A 12,316-nucleotide genomic window follows, 5' to 3' on the forward strand; every position below is an offset into this window, starting at 1 on the left:
AGAATATGATCAGTATGTTATTCTACGGTTGACCTAGTCTCATACAGACAAACTAACACATAGAATTACATTATAACTTTCAACACACTCAAATGCAGTTTAGTGTGATAGTGTAGACCAAGTGAAACAGCGCTGTGTTACCTCACAAGTTTCATTCGTCAAATAAACTGACCTGTGTGAGAAGTAATTCTGCACTTGCGGGTAGTTCGGTAGAATGAAATGTCCTTATTCCTTTATATCCGCGGGACTCGCGTGTGGCGCTGATATCTGTTTCTCATTAGCAATTGCGACCTGCTTCGTACCAGTCATGTTAAAAACATCAATGTTTTCACTCATCCATAAACATGATTAGATCCATCGGCTTGACGACAAGTTCCATAATTCCGCTTATGCGTCATAAACCTACGCCTTTGTTATTGTAAGAGGTTAGCGACCTCTAGTGGTGAAAACAATTATATATTGTAGCTTTAATTTATGGAAAAATAAGGTGTTACAATTATTTAACGCACCCTATATTATATTAAACTTTTATTTAAATTATATTATATTATATGCCTGTTATATTTGTCAACAGTGATTTATGCTACTTTTTTTTTGTGTGTGTGTGTGTGTGTTTGTTTGCTGCTATTGTTGCTGCAGCTGTTGAAGGACTAGAAGATTTAATTTAGCTGTTTAGGTCCTTAAAGCACTCAGTATTCCGATCACTTTCTATACCACCTCTCAAGTTTGTAGCCTTGTGCCTCTGTGTTAAATTGACCGTTCTGTCTCAGACCAGTCATGCATTTCAGTAGTGAGGACAGCTTTCCACAGGAGCCCTCCTGATTAGAGCCAGTCAAAGAAGAGTCGATGGAGGGTGAAAGCAGAGCAAAGTACTGTTTAGAGCGTATACACATTCATCAGGAATTTTTTGAGGCTGTTCGGACCGTGCCGTATGGTCGCTCTTTTATGTGTGCAGCACGCTCTCATTTGCAGCAGAAGGGAGGGCTGGCCTGGTCAGTTGTCTCGCAAGAGATGGATCTCCCAAGAGCTCTGGTCTGAAAACGATTTTTCAGCTATGTTTATGGGACAAAAAAGAGAAATGGGGAAAGCGGTGAATTGTGTCTAACTGGCAGGACTGCTGAACACATGCTGTATTTGTTGATTAATGCTCTGAAAAAGGCAACAGATGGTAATGTTTTGCATCTGTCAGAGCAATTACAGAATCAATCAACCTACCCCGACCTTCACTTCAAATAGTCCTAATTTATTTATCATCAGTGGCGTAGGGGTTGCATATCGAAATTTGTTATATTTATTGAAGTTGGTTTACCTCTTGAGAGTGATAAAGGTCTGTTATAGCAGATAAAGCCATATCGCAGATATAGCCATATTTACTTCATATCTCATTATATTATCTCACCTATAAAAGGGGTTTCTGTCCATAAATTTTCAATGTTTTCCAGATAATGTGCAAGGCAGTTACTAAATCATCTGGTAGATATTGCGGCTTTATACAATCATGGTTTCAGTTGACGCATGAACTTGCTCTTTTGGTCTGCTCCAGTTTCTAGAAGTTTTTCATGTATAATTTCAGTTTAGTGTTGGATTTTGGAGTCGAGTCACAGGGTCTTGTTTACGGGCCATGTTCAGGCTTTAGCTCGTCTGTGCGGATCTGTGCAGACTCCTCAGCAGTCACCTTCACCGAGCTAGTCTTCTGCATGTAAAGGCAATCAGGATATTCATTCTCTCTCCATCCGCACAAGTCACAATCATGTTATAAAGTGGGTGATGATGGCTGTCAGGTGAGCTGCATGTAGGGGCACGGCCTCATTGGAGTCCTGTCAGTGGAGTGAAGAGGCCCTTTCACTCAGTTTGCATCCACCGTGGGAATTCAAGAGTCTTGTTTAGTTTCAGGCACGAGTGTAAAATCCACTCCACGACAGCTTTAAGCCCAGCTTCATCTGTAGGACTCTCACGAAGAGGCTGAGTGTCTCCTCTGTGGACAGCTGTCCAGCATCATTAGGCTTCCTCCATCAGGGAGACACGTGCCCACTGTGGATCACCTCTGCAGGTGAAGTGAGACGAGACTCAAAACCTCTCAGTTCCCTTCAGCAGAAAGCCTTTGTTCACACTGCACGCAAATCCGATTTGGTTTTCAAATCCGATCTGATCCGTCCGCACTGTCGTTTAGCAAGTGATAAAATCTGATCCGTTTGTTCAGAGCGTGTAGTCAATATCCGCTGTATCCCTATCTGTTTGCTACAGCGTGTAAGCGTCAGAACAAATCTAAGAGACTTTCATTTAAAACGACTGAGAATAACTGTCAGTGTAAAAGGAGAGGACACATAACTGGAAATTGCACCTCTGCTCATGTCCATAATGACATCTTGCTGTGATGCTGAACTCATAAGGAATATCGTGTGCCTAAAACTGCTGACTCTCTTTCTCATTCACTCACGACATAATGAATGTCTGACAGTTCGATATATGATGAAACTGAGCAAATATGAGAGTATTTGAGCTGCAATAGTGAATACATTGTATTCTGTTACATGCATGTCATGTACTGAATAAGAAAAAAAACTACTTGACACCTGATCTGACCATTGAGACTGGAATATCTGAAATCAGATTGCAAAAAATAAAAATAAAACAAAATCACATTTTAATCAGATTTCAAACCACATATTGGATCAGGTTTGTAAACATCGATTCAGAACTGGGTTTGCAAACACATTTCATGTTTTTTTTTGGACACACTAATATAATTTATTAGTAATGAAACTCGAAAAATTAGAATATGGTGCAAAAGTTAATTTATTTCAGTAATTCAACTTAAAAGGTGAAACTAATATATTATATAGACTCATGATATGCAAAGTGAGATATTTCAAGCCTTTATTTGTTATAATTTGGATGATTATGGCCTACAGCTTATGAAAACCCCAAATTCAAAAATAGAATATTGTGAAAAGGTTTTCATAGCAGTAAACCATCATCAGAATTATAACAAATAAAGGCTTGAAATATCTCACTTTGCATATCATGAGTCTATATAATATATTAGTTTCACCTTTTAAGTTAAATTACTGAAATAAATGAACTTTTGCACGATATTCAAATTGTTCGAGTTTCACTTGTAAAAGTAAAAATAATCAAGTCAATTAACCCCTTTCGGGAGTATTACAAGTGTATTACAATATACATTACCTTTTAAACTTTGGGGTTGATAAGATTTTTAAAATATTTTTGAATGAAGTCTCTTATGCTCACCAAGGTGCCATATGCACACGTTTTTATATTCCACTGCGCTAGACGAACGTGTTTGACCCTTGCCCTGTGCTTGTGTCTTTTGCAGTGTCTCATGCATGACACGGTGCTCTAAAAACAAAGCTCTCAAGTTAAAAGAGGTTAAATTTTTACAATACGAGTCTCAAGACCTTGTGTGTCTTTTTTCTCGTCCCATTGACCTACATCTCATGCTTTTACCCGCAAAAAAACACACATTTGGTGTAAATAGCCCACAAGGCTGCATTAATTGGATCAATAATACAGTAAAAAAATGTATATTGTGAAATATTATTACAATTTAAATTATTATTATAATTTTTATATATATATATATATATTCCTGTGATGGTAAAGCTGAATTTTCAGCATCATTACTCCAGTCTTCAGTGTCACATGATCCTTCAGAAATCATTATAATATGATGATTTGCTGCTTAAGAAACATTTCTTATTATTATCAATGTTGAAAACAGTTGTGCTGCTTAATATTTTGTGTGGAAACAAACCCTTTCTTTCAGGATTCTTTGGTGAATAGAAAGTTCGAATGAGCAGCATTTATTTGAAACAGAAATATTTTGTAATAATGTACAAAAGTCACTTCTGATCATTTTAATGAATCCTTGAAAAAAAAAATCGTACTGACCCCAAACGTTTAAACGATGGTGTATACAACACATAGCTTTGGATTTGTACTAAGCAGTAATTTGCTTTGTCCTTTTTTTTCCGCTGATGGATTTTCTTATCCATTATTACTGTATCCTCCTAAAGGATTCATCAACGACCCAAATGACTCTTGACAATTAACAGACAAAAAGTACTATAATTGTCACTCTTCATGACATAATCCATTTTGTAGTCTAACAATAAGACACTTCTGGACTGCTCTAAAATTCATTCCATGAGAAAAGAATAAAAAATGATGCGTTTTTCATGTCCTGCCCTCTTTAATAAGTTACACAGAAGCCAAAGCTTCGGGTCCTGCCTCCAGGATCATGCAAAAGAGCGGACAAATCTCCTGGTTGTGACTTCCGTACGTGAAAGCTCATAATTTCACGTTTAAAATGATTACGGCCCCTGCGAGGCTGCACAGGCTCCCCGCTGGCATGTCGCTCCCTATTCGGTGCCGCAGCTAGCCGTGCAAACCGAGCTGCCTAACAATGAGTCAAATATTAGGACCGACACCGCCTGTGGTAAGATGCCACACTCCCGATCCGGTAATTGTATTCAAAAGTATTATTTCTTCCCATGGAGATGCTGCAGTATCCCTGCTGTGTTTCTGTCTGAGCGGAGGGGAATAATGAGGCCGGCTGTATGCTGCAAGGAGGCTGTGGACGGCCTTCATCACCAGGATGGGTCGCTCCCTCCAGAGCCCAGGAGCCTGGCTGCAGATCTCTGCCATTGTGACCAGAGGCAGAGTTACGATCCAGACGCCATCTATCATACAGCAGCTTGCTAAAGCAGTCAATGGCCCTGATTAATCACTTCGGCCAAGCATTGCTATAGGAGGACTGATTGAGTCTGGATATTAGGGCTTTATTTTATTTTTTTACGCCCTCCATCAATGCCACATAATAGATTAGATTGCATAATGGCTGAATTCAGTCACTCGCTGTGATGTGTGTTGCAACAAGTCATTGAGAATCTTGCTGGAAAATGTCAGTAATTGCTCAATGAAATATTAAGAGTGCCCACGATGAAAGAAGCGTAAAATCTCAATACACACTTGCCACGTTCTTTAAAAAGCTCTCATGTTGGTTTCGAATGGTTTTGAAAAGCTTCTATACCATTTTCTAGGAACGTTTTAACGATTTTAAAAATGTCATGTGGTGTGATCAAGTAAAGAGAAATAACATTTTCCTCAAACCTTACATGTGTACACAAGTACATGTGGCACATTTGATTGATTATTTTAAATATATAGAGTGGTGGCCAAAATTATTAGACCGGTAAGATTTTTAATGTTTTAAAAGAAGTCTCTTCTGCTCACCAAGGCTTCATTTATTTGATCCAAAATACAGCAAAAACAGTAATATTGTGAAATATTTTTACAATTTAAAAGAACTGTTTTCTATTTGAATATATTTTAAAATGTCATTTATTCCTGTGATCAAAGCTGAATTTTCAGCATCATTAGACCAGTCTTCAGTGTCACATGATCCTTCAGAAATCATGCCGATTTGCTGCTCAAGAAACATTTCTTATTATTATCAATGTTGAAAGCAGTTCTTTTCAGGATTAGAAAGTTCAAAAGAACAGCATTTATGTGAAATAGAAAGCTTTTGCAAACATAATAAATGTCTATACTGTCACTTTTTATCAATTTAATGCATCGTTGCTGAATAAAATAATTAATTTCTTTAATTTCTTTCCCCCCAAAAAAACTCTTACTGACCCCAAACTTTTGAACGGTTTTGTAATGTTACAAAACTTTTCTATTTCAGATACATTTTAATTGTAAAAATATTTCACAATATTACAGTTTTTGCTGTATTTTGAATCAAATAAATGAAGCCTTGGTGAGCAGAAGAGACTTCTTTTAAAACATAAAAAAAATCTTACCGGTCTAATAATTTTGGCCACCACTGTATAGGTATATTTAATAATATTGACATTTTTATTACAAAGAAAATTATATAAATATTAGTTTTTGAAATGTTTAATATTTTAAAGTATGAAAAGTATTTTTTTATTTCCAAATGTCATTATTTATTCATAAATATAATTTCGCTTTGCCTTGTCATAATGCCTGATGATTTTTAAGTCATTTATTGACCTTGACACACAGCCATAAGGCCTTCTCTATGATATCGCTTGTTATCATTCTGATTGTGCTGATTTAAAATGATGTATCGACCTTATGAAGTACCCTGGAAACAGCAGCCGTGTTGACATCATCATGGAGGCTAGATTTGGCTCTCTCATCCAGCATGGCTGTCATTTGGGGAAACTTGTTCAGAATGGCAGCACTCTCTCTCTCTCGCTGTCCCTTTCTCTTTCTCTTTTGGCAGCGTCAGTACATCCTCGCTCCTCTTGACATAACAAGGTCCGGTTCCCAAGCCCCTGCATCAGATGCGGGCAGCAGATAGCCCCAGCGATAAGTGGCTTTTCTCCTCTCTTTTATCTCGCATGGAAGAGCTTTGCCTTGGAGCTTTGCATTCACAACATTGTGGCAGCCCTTTGCTTTTCCATATCATTAAAAGCCCCCAGTGTCTAGCAGGGCTGGCATGATGGCAAAAGGCCTGCTTGTGGCAAGAACACAATAAGTGGGGCTGGAAAGCCTCCAGAATCACATCGTACCGAGCCGCGGCAATGCCTCACAATGTGTAACGCAAGTGTGTGTAATGCCAGAGTTTCGGCTCCACCACCTTTGGATTTACAGCAGTGTGTGCGTGTGCCTCAAGTGATCCTTTGGTACAAAGACTCGGGGAAAAAAGTATGCAAGACTTCCTGCGAGGCTTAAAGAAATGCTCACATGCTGCCATCTTCACTATTAATAGCAAAATTTGCAGATTTACTGAACTCTGCCATAGAATATGTACTTCCTTAATGTGCGTACGTGCGTGTGTGTATGAAATGTTTGTAGAAATGCATTATTTCTGTTTTGTTTGTTTTTTACCAAACAAAGTCGCTTTGAATTTTTCTAAGTGGTTTCCATAGAATTAAATTACTTTAACCCGCCAAAGCCTGATGTCTATTTTGGTGGAAATCCATTTTTAACCAATCATGTGCAAACCACCATGGATGATGACCTTTGACCCTTACCTATAACTCTAAACGTCTATCTGACTTTATGTCATTGTGTATTTGTAGCCATTTAAATTCAACATGATTGATGAAAGTTGTGAAGTATTCTATTATACTGAAATCTCTCAAAACACATTATTTTAATAAAAGAAGAAGAAAATTGGGAATAATTATTTTCTTGTTCACAAAGATGTTTTTTCTCCTTTGGGATTTAATTATTTATGCATTAGAGGGTTAAACATATTTGGAAGTTTTTCAACCAGCGCATTTATGTCCTTCACAAAGCTTGTGTGTGCAACGTTTACAATTTTCTCAAATGTTGTTTACCAGAATATGAATGTTCAGCTCCGGTATTGTTGCATATTTTCTCCGATTGTGACAGTTTAGATCCATCGAGCTCTCTGTCTAAAAGCAGCTTCAGATACTTGAACGTGAAGATCTCCTGAATATCAAAGTTGTAAGAGACAAAGGGAAGGCGACAGCAGGTGAATGAGGAGCGGCATGCTGTGAGGAACTGAAGAGTGTTTGTTTAGAATTCTCCATGATGCTCCGCCTATTTGGGAAAGCAGGGAGATGTGCGTGCGTGTGTGTATGTACATGAGAGAGAGATCTTTTGATATTTCTGAGCACGAGCGTCAGTCTGTTTATGATTCAGCTGTCTCCTCATCATGTCTGTTAACACCCCCCCCCCCCCCACACACACACACACACACACACACACCTCCCGAACCACCGTTGGAAAAAAAAAATCCATTTATTGTGCAATCCCGTGTTTGCCGGTAGAACCAATCAGCGGTTATTTTTAATGAGGTTATGGAAGCCACTGTAAATTCACAGATCGATATTTCACCATGAACCATAAACAAGTTCCTGATGTGCTTCGGGAGAGTTTGAGAAGGTCAGACTCAACAGGAGAAATGTGTTCCTGGAAAGATTGTGAAGGATGTGTTTCACGCACACACACACACAAGGTTGTGATCCCTCAACATATGCTGGGATGTTCTGTTCAAACTGATGTATGTCCCCTCGGTAATCTGTTCATGCTTGATTAGAAAGAAATATCTCCGCAGCGTTTATGTTGAAGGTCAGGAGCTCCAAACTTTCTGGAGATTTATTCCTTTTGATAGTATAAACAAGTGATTAGACAAACAAGTCACTTGGACTTGTTTGAAAGGACCTAAAATACATTTGTCCGCTTAATGTAAACGTGGCTGAAGAAAGAAGGAATTGAGGTAACAGTTTGGGAGTGTGGCTAATCTACAACAGGTGGACCCGATTTAGACTGTGAGAGCTGAATTACAGTAACATATCCAGAGATGTTCCGCAGCATGGAAGTAATTTACGGCACGTTTTATGGTGCGCGGGTATTTGTGTGTGTGTGAATGTGACTGCAAACATCTGAAAGAGCCATTAACCGAGGGCAAAACATGCCGCCTTTAGAAAAGCACTTGATGTGGGCTGCACTGTGAGGAAATCACCGTGCCAATAGTTTGTCTTGTTAAAGGACAGACAGGCAGGTGTTGTAGAGGGCAGCTTGTATAGATGAGAGCACAGGACCTCATACTGAAGGCAAATGGACCAGTTCCTGATGGTCCTTCCTCGCTTACAGAGGTGTGAGTGCTTTCTGCTGTTTTCACTTAGATACATGTCGTTCTATAAAAAAAAGGAAGGTTCATAGAGTAGTTCACATGTGGCACAAGGACACTTTTAGAAAATACTGTGCTCTTGGTTAAATTTCGGTTATTCAGTGCAGTTTGAAAAATCATTGTCTTGTTTTGTTTTCCAGAACAAATTTCTAAACATTCATGAAACAAAATGCATGCATGGATGCATCTCACGAAAACATGTTTTGGTCATATTTCATCCTAAAAGAAAAAAAATACACACACACAGTATATATATTCAAAAGTTTGGGGTCATTAAGATGTTTTATGCTTTCTCTTATGCTCACCAAGGCTGCATTTATTTGATCAAAAACAGAAATATTATTACAATTAGAATTTTTTTATTATTGTAATATATCTTAAAGTGTAGTTTCTTCCTGTGATGGAAAAGCTGAATTGTCAGTATAAGTCTGTCTGTCACATGATGAGTACATTTATTTTATTAGGATAAACCCCTTGAGATGCATCATCTCGTTTTCAAGGGGGTCCTAAAGTACATCACAACCACAATCCTTCAGAAATCATTCTTATATGCTGATTTGGTGCTCAAGAAACATTATCATTGTTAAAAACAGTTGTGCTACTTAATATGGAAACCATGATACATTTTTTTCCAGGATTTATGGAAACTAGATAGTTCAAATGTAGGGGTATTTACTTGATATAGAAATCTCTTGTAATATTATAAATGTCTTTGATGTCACGTTTGATCAGTTTAATGTGTGTGTGTGTGCGTGCGTGTGTGTGGATGTTTTACGTCCGAGTTTGCACGCTTTGTTGTTCTTTTAAAATTCACTACTGTAATACAATCACAAAAAATAATGCTTTTATTTGTATTAATTAAAATCAGTACAGTAAATACTGCCATGTTGTATAAACACTACAATATAAAAAAATCCATTGCATTAGTGAAATTTTTTGCATTATAATAATAATGCAAAAATTCTTGATGGTACAATTTGTATCATGCGAAAAATATATATATTTCTTTTTGATAAAAGATGACCCTGAAATACAAACAAAATTGCTTTAAGGCAGTGAGACTTTAAAAAGCGTCTTGTCTTGTTCCAGTTGGCACGTTTGTTACTTGTTTTAAGCATACAAACCTCAATACCTCTATTGTTTTATTTTTTATTTTGTCAACAGCTATTTATTTTTCAGTCAAAGGCATGTACTCACAGGACTCTGACAACACAGCACTGTCACACACACATTCGCAGCCTCTATAGGTCACACTGACTTTCAAACTGATTCACTCATGCTATCTTTTGCCTCTCCACCCGTTCTCTCTCCCTCTCCCCTCTTTTTTCTTATGCTCTGAGAGCTGCATTCTCATGAAACGCACACTATATATAGAGAAAAATCAAATGCGAAGCATGAAAAATTATTTTATGGTGCCAGTGTGGTTCAAAGCTTGGATTAAGGGTGGAATTTAATATGAAGTTGATGATTTATATGACAAGCTCAACTCGCTGACTAAATTTGTGTTTTTTGTGAACATAATCAACATTTTCATTGATAAATGTTGCTACTGCACTAACCCAAAAATATGAACAAAGGCAAAACTAAGTTGTTTTTTTAAGAGGTCTATTTTAGGCCCTATAGTCAAAGATTTTTTTTTTCAAACATCCCCCTTCTCATTACAGTATTACAGCGAGAGTTTGGTTTTCTGTGTGTTCTGGTTTGCCATTCTCTCTCTGCATAATGGTGACCTAGATAGAAAATATGCATTGTGGTTATTCATTCCAGCTTATTCTGTTGTGTTCCCTGTGATTTTCTGCCCAACAGATTTAGCTTTTGTGTGTTAAACATCGTTCTTTGCTGCTGTATGGTTTGAATGAAGGCCAAATAAAAAACTGAACTAAAGGATATTTCAATTGTCCCTGTAACAGGAGTTATGTCAGTCATCCTAATCTAATGTTCTGACTCTCCGTTGCAGGTTCTGGCAGGGCGAATACACGGTGGCCGTGAGCATCAACGACTACCTGGATGTGTACTGTCCGTACTACGAGAGCCCTCAGCCTCACAGTCGCATGGAGCGCTACATCCTTTTCATGGTGAACCATGATGGTTACCTCACCTGTGAGCACCGCATGAGGGGCTTCAAACGGTGGGAGTGTAACCGGCCCCAGAGTCCCGACGGACCCCTTCGCTTCTCCGAGAAGTTTCAGCTCTTCACCCCCTTCTCGCTTGGTTTTGAGTTCCGGCCTGGGCACGAGTACTATTACATATGTAAGTGTGTGCATTTTTTCTTGTCAGAAATGGCATGTGGTAAACTTCTAAAATGAGAAGTCAAAGTCGACTCAATGTTGCGGTGGTTCTCAACCTTTTTGACTCCCCATTGTAACCATCCCCCAAAGTGTTCCAAGGCCTAACACTTCTAGTTTAATTTTAGGATTCCAGAAGATTTAAAAACGTAATGTTCTTAAACCAGTGAAACCATTGTGGTTCACTGGATAAGGATTAGGATTTTTTACTCTCAATTTCTACGCAATTTAAGATTTTGTTAATTGACCTAGATTTGTCTAGAAATCACACTTTCAAAATTATATTTCACCAGTACTGGTCTCTCTTCACTGGCTTCCAGTCAAATATTGTATCCAGTTTAAAGCATTATTGTTTGTTTATAAAGGCCTCCACGGTTTGGCTCCTCCTTATATTTTTTATCTTCTTTCATTTAATCATACATCCAGACACCTCCGATCAACCAGTAGTTTATGGTTGATTGTTTCCAGGACACGTCTTAAACTGAAAAGAGATCGTGGCTGCTCCACAGCTCTGGAATAATCCGCCACTTTACATTAAATCAACATATGATGATTTTAAATCCCTTCTGAAAACTCATCTATTTATTACTGCATATAGTCATAAGTAGGTGCAGTACATTGTACTTTGTACATTGCATGTGATTGTTTTGTTTTCTAGTTTTTATATAATTTTCTTAACTTTGTACAGTACTTGTTGTTTTTAAATATGCTTTATAAATAAATGTGACTGACTGACTGACACTTCTAAAATAAGGCTACCACATCAGTGTTATTTTAGCATGAATTATTATTTTACTATAAGTGTTTTTATTCTTTTTTTTAATTGCCATTTATTTTTACATTTTCAGTTTTTAACTCTTAATTTTTAATCATTTTGTTATGTGCTTGGTCATTTTTATTACTTAACCTATTTCACTTATTCACTTATTCACTTATTTCAGTTACTTGCCCAGACATCGTTTCTAAGGTTTTCTATCTAGTATTTGTTGTATTTACTAAAAATTAGTTTTACTTTTAGTTAATTATTACAACACTGCCTCACTTAAGTTTTCCAAGACAGTGGGAACCAGTCGTTGTGGAGGTTAAATAAAAATAAGAAATATCTTGTTTGTGCTTGGTTTGGCTCATTTTAAATAATTTAGTCATCTTGAGATTGCAGGGTTTTCTGGGAGGTCCTGGATAAGAACCACTGCACTGCGGCTTGTTTATTTAGGACAAAAAAGCTCAATTTACATGAGATGTTTAGACAGTTTTGAGGTAAAAGGAACATCATTGTATATTTTATATAATGCTATTATACTTTTTATTGATCTCATTATACATAAAGGCCTGGTTTCACGACAGGGCTTATATTAAGCCAGGATTTGGCCTT

General features: G+C 37.4%; 1 protein-coding gene across 2 annotated transcripts in view; it reads left to right on the forward strand.

Annotated features, from left to right (window-relative positions):
• efna2a (ephrin-A2a) overlaps positions 1–12,316 on the forward strand; it is a 61,435-nt gene that overhangs the window by 42,017 nt on the left and 7,102 nt on the right. For both annotated transcript variants that reach the window (XM_079611960.1, XM_079611961.1), the window contains exon 2: positions 10,617–10,909. In XM_079611960.1, coding sequence (XP_079468086.1) covers positions 10,617–10,909 — 293 coding nt within the window. The remainder of the gene's footprint in view (positions 1–10,616; positions 10,910–12,316) is intronic.

Source organism: Phoxinus phoxinus (genome assembly GCF_949152265.1).
Source record: "Phoxinus phoxinus genome assembly, chromosome: 5".
NCBI classification, from domain to species: Eukaryota; Metazoa; Chordata; class Actinopteri; order Cypriniformes; family Leuciscidae; genus Phoxinus; species Phoxinus phoxinus.